Raw genomic sequence first — 21,400 nt, 5'->3', positions numbered from 1 at the left:
GTTATTTTGGAGTTAATTTACTTATTACAATTTGCCTTTTGAAACAAAAATTTTAAAAAACCCAAACAGTTGGAAAAAGATATTTCATCTTTTTATTAATTGGCAGGGAGCGGGCAATTAATACCACCGCCGCCAGTAACAAACAGCAGTGGTTGGGACCAGAAAGCACACTGCAGGAGTACAGAAACCTGCCACAGCATCCGCGGGCCGGGGCTGGGCCGGGCCGCTCGGAGTAAGCAGCACCGCCGGGCCGGGCCGGGGGCAGCGGGCGGCTCTTCCTCCACGGGCCGCGGAGGAGCCGGGTCGGGGACCGGAGCGGCCTGGCGGCGGAGGGCCCGCCGCGAGAAAGTGGTGGCGACGGGCGGGGGGGGGGGGGAGCCGGGCGGGCGGCGCGGGGCCGGCGGCTGCGGAGGCACCTCGGCGCCGCAGAGGGTTAACGGCGGCGGGGCCGGGCAGGCTGGGAGTTGTAGGCGCCGCGGCATGCCGGGAGCTGTCGTAAACGCCACCGCGGCCCCCGGCCGGCATGGCGGGCCGCTTCTTTGCCACTAGCCGGGAGCGCGACCGGGCCGGGCGCCCCGGGCCCGCCTGCCCTCAGCCGCCGCGCTGGGGTGGCCCGTGTCCGCCGGGCGCTGCTCGAAGAGCGCTGGCTTTATCCCCCGCTCCGTGAGGACCACTCCCGGGGCGCCGGCGCGGCCCGGCCGGGGCGTCCGCCTCAGGCGCCGGCAGGTCAGTGGCGCGTTTGCCCTGTTCCCCCAGAGCCGGCCGGGCCGGGCGTGTCCGGCCAGCCCTGGCCTGCCCTCGTGTCGGCGGAGGCGCTGGCTCGCTGTGCCCGCCGGGGAGCAGACGGGGGTCGGGCGGCTGGGGCCCCTCCTGTCCCTTTCTGCCCACGAATGAGCTCTCCGCGGCTGTGCCGGCCGTGCGCTGCGGAGCCCCGCGGGGCGCCCCGGGGCACGGGCACCGACCGGTGGGGCGAGGGCCCGTCGGTGGCGGGGGCGGAGGGCCAGGCCGAAAGTCGTTCCCGGCGGCCGCGGGGCGCTCGGCCTGGCCTAGCCGAGCTGGCGGCTGCGCTCCGCCGCGGCACCTTGCCGCAGGGCGGCGGGGCACCGGCCCGGCCCGGGCAGGCAGGGCCTCCCCGCGGGCTCGCCCAAAGCCTCTTCCTCCCGAGCGGTAGTTTGCTTGTTTTAAACAGCACATGTGTTTCGTCCGCATGGCTCCCGCTCCCGGCTCTGCTTCCCCGGAGCGCTCCTGCCGTCCCGTCGCGCCTGTGGCTGCGCGGGGTTCCGGCTGAGAAGGCTGGCTCGCAGGCTCACAGCGTCTGCTGAGTTTTGCTTCCACTTTCTGGTGAGCTCCGCATCAAAATGAAGAGCTGTGCCTTCCTCTGGCCTCTTCCAGGAGTCTGCTTGCTCGGATAGCTAATGCTTACAAGTGGCAGGAGGGGGTCTCAATTTTTATGTGTGATTGTGGGTTTGTTTTGTTTTGATGTGAAAGGAAAGAACTAAGATGCATGCGGGTGCTGAAGTGTATTGAAGTGGTGGAGGGACAAACCCACGAAGCTAACGATACTTGGCAGTCTACCTGAGAGCAAGGTTTTTAATCTGAGGACAAGGTGGAGAGGGAAGAAAAGAAGAAAATGGAGGCAAAATATTACGTGTTAAATTAATTTCTGCCAATAGTGGGCCTGAAGTGCAAAATCAGTTTCTTGTTAAATGTTCTAATGTTTTTAAGGAATCTGCTAATTAGTTGGTGTTACCTTCTTTTATGTATGAAAGGAATGACAAATAACAGTATGTGAAATAAATCAGTCTGAAGTGAACTTGGTAAATTTTGTTTGTGTTTTTTTCCCCTCCTTTACTTTTTGAAGGCATATGTTGAAAGACAGTGGTGCCATGCGTCAGCAGTTAACTGCACATAGAGCTGAGCATGCTTAATCATCTCATGGGAATGGAACGGGAAGGATTCTTGTTAGGTAGTTTCTTTTCCTTGGTAATAGCAATCCTCTTGAAATGCAGAAGAAGACGTAATTTATTAGTTAACTAATAAATGAAGGTCTGGAAAGAAAATAACACTGCTGAGATGAAACAAGAAAAGGAAATAGGCCATAATATGCTTGTTTTCTATTGCACATGTTAAAGTTCAGTTCTGAGAGGAGGTATGTGAGGAGCTCTACAAACACTCTTGTATTTCTGTCAGACGGCACATCAGATTTTGCCAATGATCGTCACCTGAAATACAGTCCTTAAAGTATATGGAGATGGGTATAACTCTTGGTAGAAAGGTAGCAAAGTTAGGATTTTTTTTTTTTTGGAGGGAAGGTATTGTTCTAGTGCTTAGACAATAATTTATTGGGTAGGCACAAAAAAGGAATGAATGTGTAAGTGCCTGCCTTATAACCCCTGGTGGCTGGGACTTGCAGAGTTAAACTGCTGAAGATGACTTGAGATAGATACAAAATCAGCAAGTCCAGAACAAAATAAAATGTAGAATTTCAAGACAAGGAAAATGCATATTGCGTATTGTGTGTTAAACTTACTAGCATACACGCTGTTCCCATCTGAAAAGGACCATTGCTTTTCCAGTTCTTCAATAGGAAATGAATTTTACTGGTTTCTATTTTCTTATTTCAGTGTCGATGGAAGTGCACAATAAATACAATATATTCCCTTTCCAAAATGTGCAGCCTAACTTTAAATGCCATGTAAGTGGTGGAAGCTACGTGTAAAGGGGGCCAAGCAGTTGGGGGTACCAAATGGAAGGACAAAATTTGTGATACAGATATTCATAATCCGATAGCCATAATACACTTGGTAGTAGACCAGTTTTTGAAGGGCAAAATAAAAGACACAGGGAAAAATGAAAGGGGGGATGAAATGCAACATAGTTTTAGCAAAAAGAGACTGTGCCAGACTAACTTGTTACCTTATGCTAGGATTTTCTAGACAGAGGCAGTACACTAGATCTAATACATTTCTTTGTGAGGAAAGTGTTTGATACTGTACCATGTGAGGAAATTATGTAAAATGGAAAATATTTGGATTAATTACATTGTAAGGTGACTTAGGAATGCACTGACAGATAATAGGAGGAAAGAGAATGTACTGATGGGAAGGAGGCTGTGAACTGGATTTTTCAAAGACTGTATTGGAAATTATTTAATGTTTTTCCTTAGTGACACTAGTGAAAAAGTAGAATTGCGGTGATAAAATCTCATGACACAAAACTGATGGACTGTATCAATAGAGAGGAGGATTGGAATATCCGTGTACCAACAAGATGAATCAAAACTGAGATAAATAGAATTAGATGAAATCTACTGATGCAAATAGAAGGTAATCACAATTTATTCTAGAAGAGCTCATCGCTTTAGTGGTGAGTTGGTAGTTGGTGTAGTAGTCAGTAGCAGAATGACAGCATACTGCTATGTGATGTGGCTGAGAAAATAATAAAAGAAGATAGTATCCTAGAATGTATTAGAGGAGGGATTTCCTGTATGTATAGAAAATATTAATGTCAAAGTATATGGCATTAGTGAGACCTTATCTGAAGCCCAACTGCCATCCACATTCCGATAAATGGATTCAAACAGATGGATGGAACAGATGCAGAAAAGGACCACATGGATGTTAAGAGGAATAGAGAGACTGTTTACAGAAAGACACAAAAGTGACAATTACACAGTTTTTATATAGGGGAGGAAAATAATTATGTGAGCTCAAGATTAGAGTAAACAAGCAAAACAAATGCGTATAAAGGCGATAATGAGCACAGTTTGCTGGAAATTACAGGAAGAGTTCTAACTATCAGACCACTGATATTCTGGAGTGATTTCAAATGAGAAAGAAGTTTAAATTTCTTTTAAAATGAAGTTTGATAAATCCAGAGAAGAACATCGATGTTTGGTTCTGTGTAGTAGTGGGGAATTTAGCTTTGGAATCTTGGATATCCCCTCTAATTCTGTATTCTTGTATGTCAGTAAGATGGATTCTGAGATGGATACGTACATTTACAGTGGGCCCATTTTGAAAGCGCTGCTGGGTTTTGTCATCTTAATTTCCTTTTCCATTAATCAAGTTCTTTTCTTCGGGCCTCTTACTAGAAGCAGAGTAGTTTGGTTGTATTTGCTATCAACTGCTTATCACCTGCACACTCTGAATTGCGCGGGCAGAAGAGAAGTTCTTTACCTCACCGACTTTAACACTGGGAGCAGACAAACTGCACAGTTTGGACACCATGGTTGAAGGTGCACTCACAGAGTGCTGCCTGACTTCTTGTCCCTGGATGCGCTATTCGTAGAAGTCTTTATGGAACAATTTTTAGGAAAGCATTTAAACAAAAAACTTAGAGTCATCTAGGGCAAGACAAGATTGCATTCTGAAATGCATATATAATCAGCTCCCTTGGGATGTTACCTGAGACCTTGTATCTTTTTCTCTGCTTTTTTAAAATGTATAGTTTTTACATACAGCACTGAAGAATTAACAGAAGAACCTTAAAATTAAAGTACATGGCTTTTCAGCTAGGCTGCCATCCTCTAGGCAGGCATGTTAGGTTTTTACTTGGCATTTCTGCTGTTTGGGATATCTCCACAAAGCAAGGCATTAAGCAATCATTGCTCAGCCATCCATTTTCATTTTATTTTTCAGTCCACAACTGTCACAAGTTTTTCAGAGAGAAAGAATTTGTTTTAAGGGGGTAACTTCCCATTCAGTGGTCAGTAGAAGATTAAGTGATGGAATCAGTCTAATCATCAGTGTACGTGTTAAGTGCTACCAGTGGCACTTTCACTAGTTGCTGAAGCAGAGGAGTGAATGGATTATAGGGATTAAACTTCCTTCATCCCCCTAGAGGTGAACAAGTCAAGTGAAAATGGAAGGGTCATTTGGTAGAAGACAGTATGAAAGACTCTGAAGACAAAAAAAAGAATTATATGTTATCTCTAAATGGTCTCTTGCACATTTTTACTATAATAGATGGTGGGATGTGAGACAGGATCTTGAAGCTTACAGGGCAGAAATGTGAGCGTACAGTGATCCTATGAGTATGGAATGAAATGTGCTTGGTCATCGTCTAACCTGGATTCCTGAAAAATATTTTTCTCTTCCATCATAAGTCTGATTCTTGAAAGAAAATTATTCCTATTCATAGCAGATGCTTTCTCTTGTTCTTTTCTTGACCTTTTTGAATTGGGAGGAAGTCGTGGACTTTCCCACAGAAGTGGTGGGAACACAGTGTTAGGACTACAGTAAAGGAAAATTTTCGGACCTGATTTGCCTGTGTCATCCTACAAGGCTTTCTGCCGCAAAAAGAGGCACTTCCGGTGGTGTCACCAGTTTTTTGTTCTTTTGTGCTATATTACGCCTTGTGAAACACTGCTGATTGGAGGAGCAAACTTGTGGAAGTGAGAAGCATTCATGTAATAAAGTTGATAATTACACTCACATGATTCAATAACAAAAGCGAAACAGCTAATATGGTAATATTAAACAAAAATAAGGTGTTAGTGCTGTTATTAAGAGTAGGACAAATCCATTCTTTTGCTGGTTTTATATAAACAAATCTGGGAGGAATGTGTACATGTGCATACTGACACACGTGTATATATACACAGACACCTGCTTTGCTGCATATGCTGGCTGATGAATAAAAATAGCAGGGGATCAGTATATAAAAAGGGAACTTATATACTGAACAAATTTGAAGTATGCCAGAGGTTGGTTTGGTAGCAGTAAACTGGGAAAAGGGATGGTTCACTGCACTTGCAGCAGCATTTTTTGTGGATTTTGTTTGTTTGTAGGTTTGTTATTGCTGCTTGTTTTATAGCTGTAAATCTTCATATTTTCATTGATGTCTCCAGAGGGATAGTGATTTACACCCCTGAATAGATGGCCTTCTGGGTGGGCACATTATTATGGTGTCTTTGGTCTTACATCATTCACTTGCTCTTATTCCCAGAAAAAAACCCAAACAGTCAAATGAGAGGTAGTGATAAGCTCCTCGATAAGCTCCTCCCATAGGAAAAAAAATGCTCATTACTTCTAGAATGATCATACATAGTTGGTACAAGAGACGATGGATGTTCTTGTTATAGCAGCATCTATAGGAATAGAAATGGCAAGAGCAGAAATAAGTTTGGCATTCCCCTGGTCTCTCTCCAACTTGTGAAAATCCTGGGATGGAAGAAATGCCATCTTTTGGAGCTACTTACTTTGTTTTTCGCAGTGCCTTCATATACAGAAGCTTCTCTCAAAATGTAATCAAAGCGAATAACTAATAAGTAAGTAGGATAAAACTATTTTTCGTACTTCTTTCAGGGTGGTGGTGGTCATTCCTGTCTCAAGTGTTTTTATGGAAAGAGAGTCCAAATGATTGCTACTATGCTTATTGAGGTATTTAGGTAGATGACAGCTTGGTTTAAATTACGAAGGTGAAATGAGTTTTGCTTTTCCACCATCAAGCACAAAGAAGCATCGAGTTAGAGAAGCCAGACCTCACCTGCTTGAGCAAGGCAGTATTCCACTACCATAAATTCCCCAGCACGATAATTGTGCTTCAATACTTCTTTTCCTGTTACCATCCATGGGCGAAGGACTAGAACATGTAGTTGTCCTCTCGGCATCTAAAGCTAAAGGTCAGGCCCACAAATCACCTGCTCACATGCCACCTAACTGTGTGAGGACCTCAGTTCCTACCCCTAGGTTTCTCTGCCTGCCAAGGTCCCAGTAACCTTAGCGCTAGTGAGCAGCGTGTTTGCCCTGGGCTGTGCGAGCACGGCCCCCCACCCCCGGTGTTAGTGGGACTCTGTCCTGCCAGGTCTCCTAAAGCAGGTCGGCTGCAGTTGGGCCTCACAAAGGGAGACACACCATGCATCAGTGGTGTGAAGTTCAAATCCCATGCCTACCTCAGCAGATACATCTCCTAAGAGTTCAATGCTTCGTTCCACCCAGGACCTCTGAGGAACTGTTACTGTTTGGGCAGGAGACAGTGCAGTGCCACATCGCTGAGGCAGATGGTTAGGGCAATTGTTGGCAATGGTGGGTCCTTGGGGTCCAAATCCGTGTTAGAATGGGGAACACTATACAGTCCTGGAAATGAATGAATCTCCCTGGGTGTTTTTAAAATGCCAGCTTTAATGGTTAAAACTTTAATGGTAGAACTCTTCAGGAAGCCTGGAAGCCAGACATTTTGAAGAATTACATAGAATTTGAAGGAAAAAAAAATACAGAAGCATAATTGGCTGTTAAAGATAGGAAACTGAGACTTTTTGCTGTCAACTTTTGTCCCTGGTAGGGTCTTAGTTGAATTCTCAGCCTTTGCATTTCCTCACGTACAAACTAGGAGTGATATACTGTACTTAACAGGTATTCTTTGACGCGTCATTCGTATTTGTGAAATACTGGGAGTAGCCAAGACAAAGTCTTCTAGAAGTACCAGGTTATGGCAGGGGTACCAGAACTGTCTGGCATGCAGATCTTTGAGGAGACACTCGAGGAAGAAGGATTTTTTTGAAGGATATGATGGCAAAGCTAGTCCACTGGGATATGGAAGAGGTGAAGTAGTTTTTGTGGAAGAGAGAAAACGTCACATGATTCCTGTCCCATGGATATGAACCAGGTTGTGCTAGGCGGACTCTCTGAGGGACCATAGATGCATTGGAGGAGGGTGGAGGGAGGGCTATAGACACAATCTCACATTCAGTATACTCCACAAAAGGATGCAGTGAAAGAGGGTTGAGTGTATGTAATACAGTGCAGTGGATGAACAATAGGTTATAAGTGAGGAGACAAAGGTTTATTATCAAATGTAGTCCATCATCTGGGTCTGAAAGTGAATGCATCGTGCAAGGTGACAGTGTTGGCAGTGGCGTGAGGGACACACATTCCTGAACTTTGTTCATTTTATGTGGACAAGTATCCGTATCGCTTATCTACAGTTACGAAACCAGGTAGCAGAGACATCAAGGATTAAACAATGAGAACACAGTATTTCGTTTCTACAGATGATATTTTCAGCTCAAAATCAATACATTTTGGTGGGCTGTAGGATTGAAGGTTAATCTTCTTTTGCCACGGCCCATATTATGTCTCTCCACTGAACACATGCTGCACTTGGATTTGCAGCATGCACAACTATTAAAAAAAATTTGTGGTAGTACTTGACTTCCAGCATTCCTGGTGATTAAAAAGCCCAAAAACTTTATATGCATGTCCTACTCAAGCCTTTCCTTGGTTAGTATGAGGAGAGGATCTGGAGGTCCCCATTGTAATCTCTTTTGAGAACTCTAAATAGGGAATGGTGACAAAAAGAGGAATTCTGAGATCTTACAAGAGACTGCAGAACAGTCTAATCCATAGTATGTAAAAGTGAAAAATCCCTGTATAAACTACTAGAAGTTGGTAGTGCCATTTGCATTATTTCCAATTCTTAAGAGAGATTGAATGGACCTTCTCATAAAGAGCAGTGTGCGTGTTAAACTTAGTCTGTAGGCACAACTAGTTAATATGCTGACTACCGTCTTGCTTTAGGTTCTGTTCAGCTTCCATTGCTACATTTGCCTGGAGTGATTTCTTGTTGAGAAATTTGGGATTTTAATCCCTGAAGCAGAAGGACAGGTTGCTGACGCCCAAAGCTTGTTTAAGAAACAAGGAGGAGTGTACAGCTGTTACACAGTGTGGTAACCTGAGGTGCCTGGATGACTTAGTTTCAAAGCTAAGACTTGTGTTTCAAAGCTGATTTGTGTTTGCAGGTTTCTGTCCTCATAGACACTACAGTCAAAAGTGTGCAACTGCAGGATTAGAGACACACAAATCAAAATTTGCGTGTGCTTGCTTTGCTTGTATGTTAGGGCACTTCATGGTACCCGTTCCATCCCTTTCTCTCAACCTGCTGCTGCCTGGCTCACTTGCGCCTGTCAGCTCTGCAGAGCAGGGACAATCAGCTCATCTGTGGTTGTTCAGTGCTTGGGTGAGTTGGGTGCTCCTTCTTCACGGGTGCCGAGGCACCTTGTGTTAGGCCCGTGGGAGTACTGGAAGGTCTGAGAGCCAGCTAGCTGCCGCTGTCAAGGCATGTGTCTAAAACATGGATCCCCAAGCCCCTGCTTACTGGGGAGCACACCAGGAGGGAGGAGGGTTACATAAATACTTGCTTCCAGAGTTGCCCAAAGACACATGCTTAAGATTGGCTGAGAATGTCCACCCCAGCATCCCAGCCCCTCCAGTCCCGCTGGCTTTCCCTCCCAGCTGATGAAAACCCGGTTACTCTGTGTGCTGTGGAACAGCTTCAACCCAGAGTAGCTCACCCAGCAGACGTCTGTGCAGTGCTGTTAAGACACGTCGCTGGTGCAAATCCTTTCAGGTAGAGGAGGGAAAACAGTTACTGAGTTCCTGGGTGAGGGCTAAGTAGCGTGTGGGCTTGGAGGGGTACTACAGCCCCTGCAAGGGGGTGGAGTAGGTGCCTGAGAAAAGCATTGGGAATTCCACACAAGGTATCTTGACTCACCCCAGTGTTAGGATCTACTGCTATTTGAGGTGCCTTGAGAGATTTATTAGCATGTCCAGCTGGTTCCTGTAAAGTTCTTCCCTTTACAGGATAGACAGTGTAGATCCCATTCTTGGGTATTCTACTTTTCACTTTCAATATGCACCAAGGCAAGGTGTCTAATTTGGGGCTGTGGATTTAGGCAAAGACACACTGCAGTGCTCAGCACCGCAGCAGCCAGGCCCTTTATTGAATCTGGCCTCACTGCAATAAGTGTGAGTAATGGTAAGAAAGGCATGAGAGCAGAATGACTGTACAAGAGGGAGAGCTGCACTTGACTTGCTAGAATGAAAAACATATTTGTGAAGGGATTAAATTATCACTAGGTACAAGAATGCCATTTAATGAAACAAATGACTACACCTTTTCTCAGTGGCAGGGAAAAAAGTGACACATTGCAGATAACCAGCAGTGTCCCATCCTACTCTCTGGGTTGCTGCAGAGTAGATGGCACTGTGGGCTGAGCTGGCCAGGCTGGGGTGAGGAGTGGATCCCAGCGCTGAGGCCTCCTGAGTGCTGAGGCCCCCTGGCCGCACACCTCGCTGTACGTACAGTGAGTGACTGACTGCAGTTCTCATTTGTGGAGCTTGTAGTGAGAGGTGTCTTCCTCCGGTACTGGGAGGATGCACGTGCGAGACATGGGAATGTGGTCTCACCGAGATGTGTGATTGCTCATGAGGTACTTGTGGCAGCAAAGTCACAGAAAAACTTAATAAGAAAAATGTAATGTCTCCTCTTATTGGATGCTCTTTTATCCCCTATTCGTTGTATTGTATTTCTCCTCTCTGCTACATTTTTGCTTGCTTTGTCTCTTTTTGATGTCTTCCTTTCTGTAGTTCTACATCCTTACTTTTTGTTCATTTTTATTTACTGTTGCTTTTGCACTCATGCATGTCTTTACTCCTTTAGCTTTCCTAAGTACTTTCGCTTTTGTCTCTCTTGTGGTCTGCCGTAGAGTTTGGCCACCTTCCATGCAATGGAGCAACGTAGCCGAGTTGTGGGTTGACTTAGGCTTGCATCACCACCCTGAACCAGATTGCATCTGCAGTCATCTGGAACTGACTACATGCCTGAACTGATGAGAGATGCTGTGGAAACGTGAATCTCCGGGGCCTTGACAAGGTATCCTCATATACATGTGTGTGCATGTTGATGTGGGAGTACATTCAAAGTGCCTGTCTGCTCCATCAGCTTAGCTGACTGGGTGCTCCTTTGGGCTCTGCAGCAGCTTATGGGAAATGGGAACAGACCTGCAAAGCTCGTGGGGAGACCGGGATTAACCCTGAAAAGGGGGGTATGTCTGTTGCCCAGCAATGTGTGATGACCCTAAGCGAGAGATCCAAAACCCCTCACTTGACCTTTGTATAATTCTTTCCCTTCCAGTGAGTCCCTTTCCCTGCCTGTGACTCATCTGCTAAATGTAGACTGTAAGCCTCTCAGAGGACTGCCTTTCTCTCTGAACAGAGTAGCATAAAAAATAGCAGTGGTGTTGAATAACCAGTATTATTTTTTAACACAAGAAACTTGAGGACTGCCTTGCTGTATCTATGCTTCTCTGCCAAGGGATTTATCAGTTTCCCAAGAGAACACTGGAGCAGGTTCTGTCCTGACCTGCAACAAGAAGGTTGTTCAGACAAGAGGTCTCAGGAGCGGCACAACTGCAGTACAGTGGGCAGTAGATGTTATAATAAAAGATAGGTAGGCTCTGACAGAGGCCAACGAATCTTCCATAGCACCCATGTACTTCCTTCTGTATTTCTGACCCATTTGTAATTGGCAGCATCCCCGTGGTAACTGCCGTGTGGCTTACACGGACAGCCAGCAGGAAGTTGCCTGCTCCCTTCAGCAGGTTGCCCAACACCCATCTCCTTTCCTCCAGCCTCTACACATGCTGTCCAGCTGCCCAGTCCACTTCTGTTCTGACAGTTGGTGACCCTGGTGAACATACTGTTACCTTCCATCCCTCACTTTAGCTCTTGTTTTGTCTTTGACTTGTAGCAGATCTCTTACTGGAGCCAAACTGGTTCTTTTTCTCTTTTCAGATGCTTTTGCCATATCCTGTCTTTTTATTGCCTGGTCCTCTGGAAGGCGAGAGTGAGAATCAGCGGTGTTATCCTGCAAACAGTTTGAGAACTGCTTTGGCAGCCAGTAGAGGAAAAGAGCGTGGTGTGGTCGCAGCAAGCACATGCTCTTTCTAACAATTTACAATTGCACTATGATCCCAAGGAGGAGTGATGTTCAAACCTCCCTCCGATTACCTGTGTTCTTTTCTGTTACTGTAACAACATTGTTTCTTTGTAACGCACAAACGTTCATGCAAAAATGCCATGCAGATTAAAGTAGTTTTACAAATTAAGGAAAAGCTGGTATGGAACAAAAAGAAAATGAAATTATCCCAGCACTTTTGCACTTCCTTATAATCAAAGTCCTGTCTTTGGCAGGTGTTAGGTAGGATACACACTCAGTGAGGCCTATGAGAATTTTCCTTGTGGAAAGACTGCAGGAGTTAGCCCTAGCAAATCACACTGTTCTAAAAATAGTGGCCAGTAAGCAATAGGGGGGCTGCCTTGGGGAATAAAAACAGGAAGAGAACTTGGTGAGAGCTTGATCCTCTGCAGTGTCCCCTTTCACAATTGAGTGACTGACAAACAAAAGAAAAAAAAGCTAAATCTCGGTGAGGATGGATGCCTCCTGTTGTGGAATAGAACAAACTCCAGTGACATGCTCCCTCCCATTAGATCTGATACAACTGTTGTATGATAAAGATTAATTTCTAAAAATCAACCATAAACCTATAGGTCAGCCAATAAGACAGTGACTTGACAAATTTTTCATTGCAAAGTGTATGATAGTTTCATGCCTTTAATTTGCATCACTGCAGACAGTCTTTTGTTGAATCCCACTATGAATTTAATTGTTTTCCACAAATAGGTTATGAACAGAAACCTTTGATTTGTATTAATTATGTATCTTCAAAAAGCTGGTTTTTTTGTGTGTGTGTGTATATATATATTTAATAACAGGAAATGTAACATTTGTTTTTATTAAACTAATAAAACATAAACCTATCAAAGCATATTTTCATTTAATTTCTTTGGTCTTGTTTCTTCACTTAATTTCTTTAGTGTAAATGAACGATCATTAAGTGCAATCTCATCTGTCTGAGGACACACAATTCATTGCATCAGGTAGTTGATGTCATACGAAAACGTCTTGTCTCTAAGTAAGAGCTTTGAGGTTGCAGTAGTCTTTGTAACCGCATCCACATGGCACCATAATCTGATGGGGACCTCAGGGTGCAACACTCAGGGTACTGCTTGCCTGTTTCATTTAGGGCAGCGCCTAGTAACAAGATCTTCCCAGACTCTGAAAAATATAATCCCTGTGTTAAGGAGCTCGTGCCGTGTGAAAGACAAGCGGGCAAAGCTAGGAAACATGGAGCGGGATAAGGAGAGAGAAACTAAATAGAGCTTGTAAATCCATTCAGCTGACAGTGAGCAGGAGCGGGATCTGTAAAAGGAAGCGGGATCTGAAGCGTGCTGGGGTTTGCAGATGACCTCACAGAGGCCGCATCCAGCATCAGCATGGCATGTGGAAAGTAACGAGGAGTGGGTGAGGGGAACCAGCAAATGGCTGCAGCCTGGCAGCCGCGCTTCGGCAGAGGCACGGAAAGCTAGGCGTTCTGAAGGCCGGCGTGGAAAGATGAAGTCTGAAGCAGAGTGGTGCTTTGGTAGAGCAGTAGCAGCTGCATTTGGGTATGACCCGTTTTCCAAGGCAGGGGAGAACCGAAAGGCAGCACACGAACACTACCCTCTATGCTACCTGTCCTTAACAACTCGGATGGCTGTAGGTCTCTGAAAAACCTCATCTAGAGAGGTTGTAATGAGGTCATTGTCAAATCGTATAAAAGGCTTGCTGTCTAGAAAAAGATTTTGACATTGAGAGTTGCAAAAGTCCACCTTTAAAAGCAGCAGTCCCCTTCGCCTCCACCGCTGCTGGACTTTCTGGTGGTGTAGTTGACCCACACATTGCACCAAGTCACCGCTGATTTTCCATCTCGGGCACCCCCGTCCTTTCAGCCCGGTTAGGCAGGAGTCCTCAGCCAGGAGCTGCTTCAGGGCTTCGGGCTCCCGCAGCCTCCCGCGTCCCACCTGCCCCCCCGCCCCTCCGGCTGGTGCCCGGCAGAAGGACGGAGAAACCCGGGGCCCGCAGCGGGGGTGCAGGCGGCGGGGCCCCGGCAGCCGGCTGGGCGCGGGGCAGAAGGCAGCGCAGCTTTGTGCCCTTCTCTGCCACCACGGGAAGGGCCAGGGAGGGGGGAGCATTTCGGAGGTGTCTCCCGCACCCGTCCCAAGGCCGGGGGCTCCCCACCCGTGGCGCCGCGGGCAGCGGGGAAGAGCAAGCCCAGGCGCGGTGCAGCAAGCGGTCAGCTCAGGGGAAGTATCTCGGGCAGACTCCGCTGCCCCCGGGCCTTGCCGGGGGAGGCAGAGAGAAGCCGGTCAGACAGGAAGGCGCTGCCGGCCCCACGGTGCGTGTGGTGTAACAGCAGCTGGGCTGTGACGCCCAGACCCGCTTTCCCCGGGACGGACTTTCCGCCGGTTTGGGGGCACACGCCTCTGCCCGCCGGGTCGCGGCTCCTGCGGCTCCTGCGGCCTCCCCGCCCCCCGCCGTGGCGATGGCAGCGCGGGGGCGCCCCGTGGGGGAGCGCAGTGCGGGGCGGGGGGGGGGAGGGGGGGAACCGAGGGACGTATTCGGCTGCGAGGCGGGGCCTGAGCATTTTATGAATGGGCTCATATGACGTCAGTAGGGGCGGGAAAAGAGGACCCGTCTCTCACCAATCTTGCGAGACCCCCGGGCGGCAGGGCTAATCGAAGTACGGTCGCCGGGTGACGGGCATCCTCGCGGGCCAATGGCGGTAGGAGAGCTGTGCCGACCACGTGGGGCGCAGGCCGCAAGTAGTACGGGGGCGTGTGGCCGCTCGCTCCCTGCCCCCCTCCTTTCCGGCGCGGCAGGAGCGTGGCGGGGCCGCGCGGCCCGAGGGCGGGCGGGACCGGTCGCGTTGCCGGGTTACCCGGTGGCTGAGCGGCCCCTCAGCCAATCGCGGTGGAGCGGGGGCGGGCGCCGTGACGGCTGCGGGTCGGCGGTGGCCGGGAGGGCTCAGTTCGGCCGCGGCCGCCTCCGCAGCATGGTGGCTCTCGCCGCGCTCCCGGCCGCCGGCTTCCTCTACTGGGTGGGCGCGCTGGGCGCCCTGTACGCGGCGGCGCTGGCCTCCTACCGCCTGCTGGCCGGCTTCCGCGTCTGGGTGCTGGGCAGCGGCGCCGCCGCCGTGGGGCCGGCGCTGGGCGCCTGGGCAGGTGAGTGCGCGTTACGGCCGGCCGCGCCGCCCCCGCGACGGCTCTTCCCCTCCCCCCCCCCCCCCCGCCGGGCCCGGGCCCCCGCGGGGCAGCGCGACGGTCGCCTCGGCCCGGCGAGAAGGGGGGCGGGGTACGCTCCTCATGGGGAGAGCGGGCGGCGGGCGGGCCCTCGGAGGAACCGGGACGGCCGGGGGCGGCACCCTGTGGGCGGGCCGGCCTGGGACAGCGGCTGAGGGGCCGGCGGGTGCCGTCGCTGCGCCGGGCTCAGTCTCCCCGCTGAAGCTGCGGGGCCGGAGGGCGCCGGTCGGGACGGGTCTTGAGGGGAGCGCTGTTTGTCGGGACTTGTGCGCGTCGGGCGGGCACGGCTGCTTTGAACTTCGGCTCGGGCGCGCAGCCTGGCTCGGGGTCCGCGCTCCGCAGCTCCCGGGGGGCGGCCGCGGGGAGCGGTGCCGGTGCCGGCAGCGGTTTCCAGCGGTGCCGGTCGGTGCGCGCCCGCCCCCTCCCTCCGTGCCGGCGCTGGCGGGTGGCTCCGCTCTCGCCGGCCTCGCACCTCATCGCTGACGTCACGCCAGCCCCGTCCCCCGCCGCCCCCGGAGGCGCGGGCTGTCCCCTCCGCCGGCCCGGGCTCCCCAAGCGGGAGCGAGGAGGAACCGCGGGGCTGCGGCTGCCTCGGCACCGAGCTGGCCGTGCGTGCGGAGGAGCGGCGCCGTCCCGGCGTCTCGGCAGCGGCTGGCGGCGCGTCCGAGAGCCGGAGCGCGGCCAGACCGTGTCTGCTGCGAGCCGCCTCGGGGCGCGGGGACCGGGGGCGAGGGAGCAGGCGAGCCGAGAACGGCTGGCTAACGGAGCGGCTGTGCGAAACTTGCGCCGGCCCCCTTCCCGGCCGCAGGCCGTCCCCGCCCGAGTGCCGGGACCTGGCTGCTGGCGGCAACGGGCTGCAGCTCCGGTGGCCGTCCCTGGTGAAAGGGGGGACGGTAGCGATGGCCGGGAGAGAGCGGCCACAGCATTTAACTGGCATCCCGGTAGCGCTGTGGAACTGTAGCAGGGGACTGTCAGCACGACGTAGTGGTGCTAACTTTTCTCAGTTCTCTGATTCGTAGTCACAGGAACCACGCTGGGGAAAGACCATTTCTTCCATCTTAGTCTGACGCTGCTACAGTGGGTTTTAAGTAACGATGAGGAATTGGAGAGGGCTGCTCTGCCAGTGTAACAGATCAGGCAAAGAGAAGTTTAAAATCCTTTCCTGCCAAAGGCAACGGGAAGAGAAAGTCCCGTGTCTGGTTGGGAATTGATAAGATGGGCCATAAAAATAACTGCAAGCTGTAAGAGCTGTGAGTTTGAGATGAGATGATAGTTTTAAAGGTTGCAAAAGGTATTCCCCTCCCTGAAGGGCAGTAGGAGGGCATCAGGTGCTTAGACTCTGCTTCTAGGTGGCAGAGCTGTAGGTACAGCAGCCCCCCAACAAGCTGGTGGGTTGCAGGGCTCATGAATGCGGTTCCCCATAACCTCTGCAAGAGCCAACACAGAACTCGTATCTGAAGACATGGTTGGGTAATTGAATGTCTGGCTGAGACCGGTAAACCAGCGATGCTGCTGGCAGTGTACATAATCCCAGAGCATGTCATGGGTCCTGCGTGCACAGGTTTGACATACAGCAGCAGTGCTTTGGCCTAGTTATAGCATTGCATACAATGGATTAAGGCCCATGTCTTACTTCCAGCTGGAGAATTGGTATGCCTGTTAAAGATATGATTGACAGAGGAGACTCAAAGCCTCTTTGACTTTCTAAGGTTGGTTTTGAATATATTACTACATTATCAGTTGCCTGCTGGCCTGTGGTGCATCACAGAAGTCTTGGTGGTTACTTTAGCTTGTTTTGCGTTGTTTCAAGCATGGAAGTTTGTAGTGCTTGTGCCAGCCGCCAGCTTATCAGCTGGAACCACGAACTGTAGACAACGCATCTTTCCTCGCTCACATCCTCAAACATTCCATGAACAGAGAACAGAGATGCAAATGTCCCGTGTCACTGCTTTGTAGAAGTGCAGGCAGCTGCAGGCCATTGTGTGTGGCCAATGACTGCTGACAAAAACTACTCTTTCCCTCTGCCATGATCATGATCTTCAAGGCATGGAGGCAGAGGAGCGTTGGCAGTGCAGCTAAATTCCCTGTGTTTATTATTCCTGCTCTGAAGTGGGAGCACTGCTGCAGAGTGAAGGAGAATGGAGAAAGAGGATGATGGTCCCTACTAACTTGGACCTGAGCCGTCACCACAGAAAGACATGTGGCTATCATCAGCTGGCTGTTGTAAATCCTCTGCGTGCTACCGATGCAGGCGAGATGCTGCTTTACTGGGACAGCTGCTGCAGTCTCCAGCTGAAATGAGGAGAGTTTTTTTCAGTCTGAATAAGCAGACTGGTGTTTTGCCCTGAAGTGCATTGTGGCACCAGCAATAGGCTGGGGAGGCTCTCTGTTTTCTCTCCTCCTGGAAAGGAGGATGAAAGCACAGCTGCAGATATACTGGGTCACCTTGAGAATTAGCGAATTACTAAGTCATACTGTGGGAAGAAGTGCATTTCCTCCTCTCCTGGTCTTTTAAAACCCAGTGGGTTTGATGCTAATTAGCTGCTGTGATTACTGTGACAATACATTCTTTCTACTGCACAACTAGAAAGCAACTTTATGAAAACTAGAAAGCCCTTACAAGCCCTTTTATAAGGGCTCCTTACTGCCCTTTAACTCTTCTACAGTCTGAAATTGAGTTGCATATTCTTTTCTTGTTTTCTTAGTGGGTTTTTGGTTGCGTATATGCAATTGCTTCTGTATAATTTGCTGATATTTAGAAGGAACGGATGTGAGGAGGAGGAGAAACTATGTGAACTGGTAATGTACTCTGAGAAAATTAGGTTTGCACTACTTTAAATAGCAGCTGTTTTGACAAAAAGTTAATTTTTCCACGGTCAGGCTTATCTGTGAAGGTCTGTGTGCAGCTTTTCTGGTTTTCTCTCCCTGTAATTCACATCTGGCTTGGTTTTGGCTACTTTGCAGTGATGGAGGTTAGGTGGATGTTGTCTTGATGTGGGATTTCTGGGTGCATCTTGAGCGAGAATACAGTGAAAATTCCCAGGTCAACTGCTCCGTACCTTCAGTGTGCCTCATAAATTGGTAACAGAAGTTAAGAATAACAGCCCCCTTGCTTGGAAAAAAGTTTAGCTAAATAAACCAGAGACTTGACAGGAGCAGAGTACCAAGGAGTCATTCTGAAATCACCACGAGTACAGCAAAGATGTGGCTATTCCCCTGCCTTCCTCTAGACAGGCAGATCTGTTGGCAGCGCTGGTAGGTGTGATCCATAATGGTATATCCTCAGGTTGGATGAGAGTGTCCCATTGATGGTGATGGCAGGCAGCCACCTCCCTTCTCTGCCATTGACAGTTGGGTGTATTCTGGAGTGCAGTGTCTGGAGCAGGGAACCGTCTGCTGCTGTCATAGCTCCCGCTTGGAGAGTTGCCATATCTCCTATTTTAGGAAGCCGCCTCCTTTTCTGGAAAAGATGAAATTGTTTTTCTGCCCCTTCCCTTCAGTAACTTGGTGAAATGAAGTAAAAATCCTATGGTAATTCAGACTGGGAGGGACCTCAGGAGGCTTCTAGTCCAGTCTCCTGCTCAGAGCAGGGTCAGCTGTGAGATCAGACCAGTTTGGTATATGCAAATCGTCAACTTTGTGTATTCAAAATACACTGGCACTACAAGTTGAAGAGATCTGATGCTCTAAAACTTGTAACATCTTGGTCATGTCAGATACTTAAACTTTTCTTTCTTTTTTCCTGGCTCAAAATTGCAAATATTTTAATGAGAAATATGTTTTTTTCCCAATTTGCTGTAACTGAAGTGGTGTGTTAACTGGAAACAAAGTTTATTTTGGCTGTGGAATTGGCCATATGACACTCAAAGAAAAGTCCTGTTTCCTTTCAAGCCTCACAGTGGCTTAGAAAAGCATCCACTTCTTCCCCCAGTGCCTTTGATACAAGCATGGGTGAATAATCTCACATTTACTGATTACAAGATGTCTGATAGTGGTGGTGCTTTCTCATGTGGTGAACACAGCTGTACAGTTGTATTGGGGCCAACAAATGTTTGTGAAGACGAGCTTGCCTTAATTAAGCTTCTTGGAGTTTATTCACTAACATGCAAAAATAACTAAATGTGGGCAATTTGCTCTAGATTTCTTAAAAAAGAATCTGTAAGAGGTCATTAATCAGGATGGTGCTCTCAACTGCTTCTAAATTTCTGTAATTTGGTTTTAGACAAAACCCCCTTATTCAGTCTTAAACCGTTCTTTTCCTGTGTAAGTGTTTAACAATAAATTCTTTCATCAGCAGCAAAGCTGGATGACGCTCTCTGCCTGTTCTTGTTGGCTTCTTTTACTTTGCATAGTCGAATGTAGCCCATGTTTAGTCCAGCATCTAAAAATAGCGATTTGTATACCAGGGCCACTAAGGGAGGCATGAAGAATGTGTGTAACTGGATACGTTAGCAGTGGAGTAGATACTTATTTGTGTCTTTATGGTCAGGTCTTGTAAAAAATTAAGAATATGAGGGGTGGTTCCCAAACTCTTATTGACTAGGAGGTTAGGGTAATAACAAGCTCTAAATCAGACCTAAACAATAATCTTACTTTATTAGATTAATAAGGTGTGATGCTTATATGAAGAGGAAGAAGTGACAAGCTGGATTTTGTGCTTGTAAATGGTTTGAGTTAGATTCCATCTATGTGATTATGTTTCCTGTGGTCCCAGAAACAGTGTCTTATAAAACGGACTCTGATGAAGTTCTTGGGACAACCTTAATGAAATAAATTGGGTGATAAATGATTTTAATGACAATTAAAGAACTTCATACAAAGGACATTCACTTTAGTGCTGACCAGGTGGTAACTTGTTGATAACTTTGAGCAGCTTTCACAAGCAATGTCATTTTTCAAGCTCCTCGTTGTCAAGTGAAATAGTTGTTACCCAAAGGTTTTTTTGTTTTCTGCAAATAAGTTTCAATCCCTGTTGCACAAAGGAGTGCACTCTTGCTCTGCAGGTGTTTGGCAATGTGCAATGATAGTTGACAGACCACGTCACAAATTTCTGTTGCAGATTAAAACAGCCAACCTCATGCAATGTGTGCTGAGGGTATAGTTAGTGGGGAAACGAAGGGAGTTTCAACCTCTCTTAGTGCTGCTCTCTGCAGGATGTGAGAGGAGAGGCTCTGCGCTACTCCCTGTTTTCCGTGCACCTGAGTGCTTGGCTGGTGAGTGCAGAGCTTTTGGTTATCTCATTCTTTAGCAGAATCATGTATTCGGGGATTTATCATCTTCAGCACTTTGGATCCATGGCGAGGGTTTTCTGGTCTTATGCTCAATTCTGGGCGCTACACAAACACTTCCACCCTTGTATGAAATAAAACATGGCACTTGTCAACCCAGAAAGTAACATTAAGAACTTGTGAAAATATGCTGGCTTACTTATAACTCTTGATCGTGACAGCTCAAGTCAAACTTGCAGCCTGAACTTGGAACATGCATTGTTTTCTTGTATGGCTATTTGCAAAGTGCTTCTGAAGGGATACTGCACTGAAATGTGGTCTGGGAACGATCTGGTGCAAGTGTCCTAATCCTGTCTGAGCTTCCCAGAAGTGCTGTGCTCCACAGTGTACAGCTCTTTCTTTTCCCATTTACCATGTAATGTTTCCCAGTATCCATCCTGAATTTTCTCTGGTAGAAAAATTAGCTGTATTCCTGTAGTTGTCAATCCTACTCGTAGAGTGTAATTTAGAAGTCTTCTGTCAGCGTCTCCCTCCAGCCTGCTCTTTGTTGGATTTAGCAAGCACTGCTCTTCCAGAGCAACCCCAGAGAGGTGGGATCTCTGACCCTGCTGCTCTAGGCTCAGCAGCTCACGTGGCGTGGTACTTCAGTGGGCTGCAACTCTTTTTGAGGCCTTGCAGCTCTTAGTGAGTCAGGGAGGTTCTCTGGGTTTTTTTTTTTTTGTTTGGTTTTTTTTTTTTTTTTTTTTTACATAGGCTACTACTACTAACATACCCTAAAATCAGTTTTGTTTCCTGGATAATACAAAGGAGTGAGCCATACTCTGTTTTCTACAGTTTTACTGTGTTTATTCTCGATTGCTTCTTTTGGGTGTTTTCCTTTGCACATGATGTTACTGACTGTTTAAAAGGTCTGCTTAGTAGGATTGCTCAACACTTGTTGCATTAAGTGCTCCTCCTTGCACTTCCTGGTCAGGAGACATTGAGCAAATGCTTAGAGCCCAGAGTCCCATCTCTGGTTCTGCTGCGTCCCTGCTGATGGGCTTCAGCACTTCACTTCTGGCTTCTGTCAGCACCTGTTGAGACTAAATGTATATGTGTGGGCATCACCAATCTCAGCATCACCCAGGCTCATAATCTCCAGCTCTAGAGTTTGATTTGATGTGAACACTTCCATTCTCCTTTTTTTTTTTTTTTCTCAGAGATGATTTTCAT

At 48.1% G+C, this 21,400-nt stretch overlaps 1 protein-coding gene and 1 long non-coding RNA gene across 2 annotated transcripts in view; both read left to right on the top strand.

The window, feature by feature from the left end:
* Window positions 1-483: 483 nt before the first annotated feature.
* On the top strand, window positions 484-12,595 carry LOC142602069 (uncharacterized). The gene is made up of 3 exons (XR_012835729.1): window positions 484-726; window positions 10,487-10,653; window positions 11,574-12,595. It is a non-coding gene; the product is annotated as an uncharacterized LOC142602069 (long non-coding RNA).
* A 1,827-nt stretch (window positions 12,596-14,422) lies between these two features.
* HSD17B12 (hydroxysteroid 17-beta dehydrogenase 12) overlaps window positions 14,423-21,400 on the top strand; it is a 91,564-nt gene continuing 84,586 nt past the window's right edge. The window contains 3 exon segments of the mRNA XM_075754710.1: window positions 14,423-14,518; window positions 14,520-14,706; window positions 14,709-14,882. Coding sequence (XP_075610825.1) covers window positions 14,438-14,518; window positions 14,520-14,706; window positions 14,709-14,882 — 442 coding nt within the window. The 5' untranslated portion in view covers window positions 14,423-14,437.

The sequence above is a fragment of the Balearica regulorum genome, chromosome 5 (assembly GCF_011004875.1).
Source record: "Balearica regulorum gibbericeps isolate bBalReg1 chromosome 5, bBalReg1.pri, whole genome shotgun sequence".
Taxonomy (NCBI): Eukaryota; Metazoa; Chordata; class Aves; order Gruiformes; family Gruidae; genus Balearica; species Balearica regulorum.
This window is presented reverse-complemented; position numbering and strand designations above follow the sequence as displayed.